The sequence below is a fragment of the Ptychodera flava genome, chromosome 7, assembly GCF_041260155.1.
Source record: "Ptychodera flava strain L36383 chromosome 7, AS_Pfla_20210202, whole genome shotgun sequence".
NCBI lineage: Eukaryota > Metazoa > Hemichordata > Enteropneusta > Ptychoderidae > Ptychodera > Ptychodera flava.
In genome coordinates, this window is record NC_091934.1 from 39,720,412 (window position 1) to 39,727,880 (window position 7,469).

Consider the following 7,469-nt stretch of genomic DNA (forward strand, 5'->3'; position numbering starts at 1 on the left):
CAACTCTCAGGTTAGGGACTTGCCTCATGTCTGGTCTGTGGGCATCAGAAACTTAAAGGTGAGGTGATCGCCAAACTACGGTGTATATACTTGAAAAAACTGATGCTCTTAAAAGCAGCTGAATTGTGCACAACCACAAGTGAAAATCTGCCTGTTCTTGTAAGTTTAAAACTTTGGATTGTCAGTCGTGGAAAATAAATGAAAAATTCCATTGTTCATTTGGAAATTACTAACTTTTGATATCTTGTGAGTGATAGTCATGTGTTTGTCTGTAATTCTGCTGTGATGAATGAGAAATCTATCGACTTTGGCAAAATCATTTTTCTGAATACATAATGATAGTGGTGCTGACAGGTCTCCCTCCCTGCATTGGCATCCGTGCAGCTGTTGTGTGAGAGAGTTCCTACAGTCTGTAGTACCACATAAAATGACATGTGCATCAGATCAGTTGCACACATCATGACGGTTTAGGGAAAGATTGTGACCATCAAACATGGTCAAATAATTTACATGAGGTGATGATGATATAGACTGTGTTTCATAGTCACAATCTTTTCCCTGACCATCTAATGACCATGTTTTGACTGTGACCATATGACCAGTCAGTCATCATCAAATCATTGTCAATGTGATGACCATAATATGACCATGTTTCATTGTCGTTATTTTTTTCTTGACCATGTGAAGACCATGTTGTGACAATGAGTAAACGTCAGTTGATGATTGTCAAAACATTGTCAGTTGGATGACGGTCAGCAGTCATTGTCACTGATGGTCAAAACATCATCGACCATGGTTGACAATGTAATGGCACGTTATGATGGTCACCAGGAAAGCAGGGTTCCTTCAGCAACCTATTACACTCTTCTGCAAAGTCAACCGGTGTCTGGAAATCTCTCAATTTTCGAGAAAATTCACTCTTGTTCCAGGTGAATGATGAGCGAGATAACTTGCAGGGATGTTCATCTGGAATGCTGAATACAATCTAGTACCAAAACAAAGGTGTTTTGTTAGTTAGAAAACTATATACATGTAGTTGCTTACAATGTACATTCCCACATCATCCGTTGGTCAGCCCAGTAGCCTCCCTACCAAAACATACTTGGTTAGCAAAGAAGTCACTGCAATTGTGTAGATTTGAGTCCCAGCATGTACAGTCCTTCTTACAACAGAACAGGGTACCCTTTGAGCAGCAATTTTATTTTCATCATTCCTCCATTCCTCTTGAAGATTACTTTAATGCGGATCAAAACAAAGATCTAGTAAATGATAACAAAACTTTGTATTTCTGATAAAGGTTGGGAGAAGGTAATACCCCAAATTCCATGTGAAGAAAGATTTTGTAATTTTAAGTCTCTTAGAGAAGATGATTTTCATTATATTTAGTGTGGTACGTACATATGTTGCACAAAGAAATGTCCTTTTTCATATATGGAATCACTTTTTCAGAAATTTGAACATTTAAATGATATAGCGATAAAATGCTTTTTTTTTTAGTTTTGAAGGAAGATATCTTTCTAACACCACAAATCTTCCCCAGCAGCAGCTTCACCCGATTATGTGTGTAACGAATGATTTTGTAACTTAATAGAAGGCTCTAACAGTAACACACTTCTAGAAGTGTGTTGTTTTGCAATAAAGTTATTGTTATTATCAATCAAACAATGTACTAAACATTTTGTTCAGCGCCATCACTACAGTGCATAATCCATGATTTCTTCCGAACATGTAAATTACTACACTAGCTGCTGAAGTATTTAATTTTTTAGTTGTCAAAAACTGAAAGCTTGACCTCGTCGTGTGTCCGCTGCACTGCACGCTGCCCTATCTGCACTCATAACCATAGTATAAGTGCAGATTCGGCCTGCAGCTCGCTCAGGGCATGGAGTACCAAAGGTATATCTCCATGCTTGAGCAACCTCCGAGCACACACTAAGAAGGAAAAACGATAAGTCCCCTGGGTGGGGAGGGATGGGGTTCTTTGTTCAGCTGTTTACTTTATTTTTTCTTACTTTTGACTGTGATATTTCAATAAAGATTTCGACTCCAAACTGTCTGACTGCTTTCTTTATTACAACACAAGTCCATAATACATGTATCTCCTCTCCAACCTATATACACACACTACTGTAATACTGGCTCAGCAAACATTGCAAACATTGTTAATCAGCTGTCAGTATTTGCAGATTAATTGATTAGTCAACATCACAGCACATTCACAAGCAGTGAAACAATTTAACTGCAGTGTGTGATGGCTGTGATATTGACTCAATCAATTATCTATAATCCACAGATACAGACATTCCATTAGCAATGTTTGCTGAGCCATTACATTGATGTGTATCCAGGTTGGAGATGAGAGATTACAGAGATGTGTAGTAATAAAGCAGTCACACAGTTTGGAGTCGAGAGCTTTACTTCAAATATCACAGTCAAAATTAATAAAATCACTTGTAGTGATATTGATAAAGTAAGCAGTCAGACGGTTTGGAGTTGACATCTGTACTTGAAATATCATGGTCAAAATGAATAAAATTGAGAAAAATATAGTAAACAACTGCACAAAGAACCCTAACCATCACCACCCCAGGGGACTTACCGCTTTCCCTAAGCTCACACGTGGCTGTGCTTGGCCCGTGAAATCATGTTACACAACTGACGCTGGTTGCGAGGCGGCGGTCGTTGATCTGCTTCGCTGCGGATCCGTAGCCCTACCACTCCCTTTGCTGGTTGTGTTGGGGGAGTGGGGCCCAACACAACCAGCAAAGGGAGTGGTACTGGTAGGGCTACGGATCCGCAGCAATGATCTGCTCAGCTGCAATATTCCCCAGGGTTGATGTGTTGAACGCCCAACGCTGGAACCCAGCCAAATTACGAGCTGCGAACGGTACTGCAGCTGTTAACGATAGTCTGCAAAACGATCAGAGGTCTGGGCGCCGGGCTGCATGCCTGCCCTAAGAGATCAATACCACAGTCGTGTGTGTTCAGTTACACGCTCGTCGGTTACCTGTACTACGACACCGCCAGCAGACATGCCTGTAGCATGTGTAGCTAGAGCTGAACACACGCAGCCGTTACAGGATCCAGTGGCCTGGGTAGTCTGCTAGATCGATCTATTGCTCTATCGATCCCATACTCGATCTGCCCGACATGTACTGCAACCTAACAGTAATGGACAGATCGGGTACAGGAGCGGGCAGAAAACAGATTGATCAAGCAGATTACCTATCCAATTGGCGCCTGTGGCGTTAGTGCTGTGGTCATGGTAATATGGCGGCGAATTTCGAAAATCGCCGAAGTCGTAGGCTATCGTCGGATGCGGACATGCCGCAAGATCAACAAACCTTTACATGAATACTTACCTTAACCAAGTCCTTGTCAGCATGTGTACTATCGTCGTACGTTTCAAGTTTCCTCACGGCGCTGTATGGAGTGTTTTTCTTTTTCGGGATAAGTTTCGAAGGGCCCTTGCCCTTGTAGTCGAAGATAACGAACACGGCATCGTTTTCACGTTCGACTTCGAACCACCAACGGCGAGCACGAGTCATCTTGACTCTCAGTCGTGGAGATCTTCCTGTCTTCTAACTTCATACTTTGCAAGTTCAGTATTTATAGACCGAAAACAGCAGTGGTGTCGTCGACGAGGCTGGCGACGCTGTTTTTAATGCCATGGATTTACATTTTTAAGGTTATGGGTCAACGGTAAACATGCATTTTGATTTACATAAATTTGTAAAGGGCATGGGTCAGACGAACCGGGCACGGGCACGTGCACCGGCCGTGGAAGATCATTCCTAAATCAAAAGGCACAATATGCCCATCTTCAAAAGGAAAATTTGTGACTTTGTGACGAGATAATCAACTTCATCAAATGGCTAACGGGGTTGAGAGGAGGGGGTGACGGTCCAGACTATCTTTCTCTGCATGTTCATTGAAAGGGACAATTTCTGCCCCATTCATCAAAATTAGGGGCAGACTTGACATTTCAGGGGGCCCGGGGGCAGTCACTTTTAATTAATGTTGAATTTTGCCTTCCTAGGAAGCCGTTCCTTGATATTGTTACCCAGTCCAGTTCTGGCAGTTGCATATGTCATGCATTCTCAGCACCAGTAACTTTACTAACAGTAACATTGGCATTATTAAAGCTTTAGTTATGCTATTTGTCAGCTTGTGATGTGCCTGGCTTCTCTCTGTCTTCTGTCGATTTGATACCAACAAGTTTCCCTGACTCAGGATTTGACGTATTTGTTCCTTTGGACACGATTAGGTCCGAATTTGGGGTTTAATCCATGAAAATATGCATAATTCAAATAATTCTCTTGCACCATGGACATAGAAAGAGAGATCCGATTCTGTTGCCTACACAATGCCAAAGCTGGAATTTTCCCAAATTCCATCTTTTTCCCAAATTCCATCTTTTTCGCTACGCTATGCGCTTGGGTCACAATAAAATATCAGTATATGTGGACGTAGGCCTATTTCCTTGCTGTGTTTTGTGCGCGATTTCTGCTCTGTCAGTAAAACTTTCAAGGGCAGACAATGACTTGAATTTGAAATGCGCAATTTTCGCAATGGCGCAGTTGAGAGAAAACCCTGCCTGCCGCAAGTGATTCCCAGTCACAGTTAGGCCGTCATTTACTTTCATATTGAATATGTTCTTGCTTTCTACGGTATTTTGACATTTTAGAAGTCAGCTTACCATGGAGGTACGAAAAGGGACTTTTATGGGCCATGCATAGGCTTACCGGCCATTTATTTGAAAATTCCGCTCTGCGCCTGTAGACGCGGCCTACTGACGTGTAGGCTATAAGTCTTCCTCTCGTTCATATGCATGATATGTGCAAATGTCCATTGGGCGCGGAGGCGTAGAGACCCGGGCGTAGAGAGCAGAATTGTAGAAGAGAGGTGACCGTGATCAAACGCAGACATGCACATCCAGGACACGGACAACCAACTGTGTCGTTTACGACAACGTTGCGCCGAATATTTTGCGATAAAAATAAAGCCCTAGATTGCGACAATAAAATGAAATGTTCCCCTCCCGAGTTAAAAAATCATGTGAAACAAGAATAAATAATTTGAAAATCAGGAATGATGGAAAAATACAGACACTGAAGACCGAATCAAAGAAAGCAAAGGCGTATCAAATCATCAAGGAGGGTGGAGATTATCCAGGGTCCCTCCACAACGTGGATTTTCCCACAGTCCCTCAAATGTGGCGTTCTTTTGTATGGATAATCACGGTCACTCCACACCCCGTGATGGGATAAACAGAGGCGCAAATTAGCCTTGTCAAACACGGTGCCAGGTGTAGAAACAGCGGACCTGCAGTGTTGCTTCACGAGTATTAGATATCAACTAATCCACTTTATAGAATATTACAGGTTTATGCATCAAACAAAATGAGTCTATAACGATTTACATGTAGGCTTTGAATGATTTGAGTAACATACTGCAAAGATATGTTAAGAGAAGACGGTGACTATAAGCTCACACAGGAATCAGTCTGGACACGGATGGTAAAGTGGATGGCAAAACCAAGAATTGTAAGGTTGCCTGTTAGCGTGTAAATGAGATCAAAATTGCCAAGGTATATGATATGTTTACGCCGGCCACAGTTCAAACACAGAGAAAAAAATTCTCCCAGATGTCTGTGAGCCGGTCTATATTGTTCACATGCCCTCCCACTCATGTCCTCCCATGATCTGGGCATTTGGGTTGGAGCTCGACTCGGACCAAGGGCCACAACTAGGGTACCAATCTACTCCTGCGCAACATTGGTGCAAACTGTTCTCATTTATTTACACCGGGTCGGAAAACATCTTTGCTGAATAGTTGCTCTGATGAGGTTGACCCATCGAGAAACACCCCTACTTTGCAGACATGCTAACGCCTTGCTTCTTATGTGCCAGTCTGTAGGATCAAGTAGTAGAACCAAGACAATAATTGATGTATCCAAGGGGAAAATGGTCACGATCAGTTAGATTTGAGATGTCCCATGGATCAGTAATTGTAACTCGTATACTTCTGTTGTCAGAGGCAAGAAATTGATGTATTAGAAACAGGTACAAAAATATAGCTTAAAAAACCATTGATGAAGGAAAAGTGCAGTGTCACATGTAGTTTTTGTTGGTTAGAGAAATCAAACACGTAACTTGAGTGCTAAATAAAATATACCCAAAATTTTCAAAATTCAAATCACAAGTTATATAGCTTATACTGGGGGGAGGGGATTGCAGGAGTCGCGAATTGTTTTTTAGATCCCCCTCGGTACCCTCACAAATTTTCAAGCGCCCCGGACTATGCTCAAAATTTCTCTATCCACCCCAACACCCGCCATCATATAGCTACATACGTATTACAAATTCAGGCAAAGAAAAACAAAGCATGTATTGGGCAGATCTACTGTAATATAGCTACATACGTATTACAAATTTAGGCAAAGAAAAAAAAAGCATGTATTGGGCAGATCTACTGTACAGTAATTTTACGATGAGAATTTACGTACATTAAGAACATCAACCAGGATCACCCATCTTTTTTCTTTTATATTTGGTTATTGTAATTTGCCAAAATTCAAAATTCCCTGATAACTTTCAAGTTTCCCTGCATGGTTCTTTTAGAGAGCAATTTTGCCCTTTTTCATTAGACTACATTTTCAATGCCGTTGTTTCATATTTTATCGCCGTCCTGCCTTTCTTGAATAACAAAATCATGTTATAGTGAACAAATCTAGCCGATGTAGTTAGGGGTTTCACTAAATTTTGAAGTAGGGGGCCAAAATAAAAAAAGTAGGCGGCTTACAGCTGCCACGACCACAAAGCGGTTGTGGGGGAGGGTCTGCGAGGGAGGTGTTCCCCCACCTGGCCGATGGCCGGAAGCCCTGAAAAATCAGCTAAAATTCACTTTTAAAAGCTTTCAGTCACTTGAAATTTAAGCATTTTCAGAAAGTATTGTCAACAGTGTTCCAAGAGGTGTTCCCTCTCCCTCTCCTGGCCGACGGTGGGAAGCCCTGGAAAATCAGCTAAAATTTCACTTTTTAAAGCTCACAGACACTTGAAATTCAAGTATTTTCAGAAAGTATTGTCAACAGTGTTTCAGGAGGTGTTCTGCCTCGCGGTCGAAGGCAGAAAGCCCTGAAAATTAGCAGAAATGCACCTTTCACAGCTTACAGCCGCTTGAAATTCTAGTATTTTCAGAAAGTATTGTCAACAGTGCTCAAGGACAAATTGTGTTCATATCATGAAAGCCATTTTGCTGGGAGATTAAATATGATAATTCATAATCAAAAATGATAAAATGTGATAATGATGACTATATTTTGAACGAAGAAAACTAGTCTTAAAATAAGTTGACTATATTGCTCAGTGATGTACCTTGATGTACGGTATGAAAATCGGTATGTTGAGAACCTATATGCTTTCTGAGATAAATTATAATAATTCACTATTATCAATGATATAAATTTG

At 41.3% G+C, this 7,469-nt stretch overlaps 1 protein-coding gene across 2 annotated transcripts in view; it reads right to left on the reverse strand.

The window, feature by feature from the left end:
• The window catches only part of LOC139137531 (uncharacterized), a 330,561-nt gene extending 326,877 nt beyond the window's left edge, over positions 1-3,684 (reverse strand). For both annotated transcript variants that reach the window (XM_070705685.1, XM_070705684.1), the window contains exons 1-2: positions 3,363-3,684; positions 829-985 (exon numbers count right to left, since the gene is read on the reverse strand). In XM_070705685.1, the coding sequence (XP_070561786.1) occupies positions 829-985; positions 3,363-3,548 (343 nt within the window). In that variant the 5' untranslated portion in view covers positions 3,549-3,684. The remainder of the gene's footprint in view (positions 1-828; positions 986-3,362) is intronic.
• Positions 3,685-7,469: the final 3,785 nt, after the last annotated feature.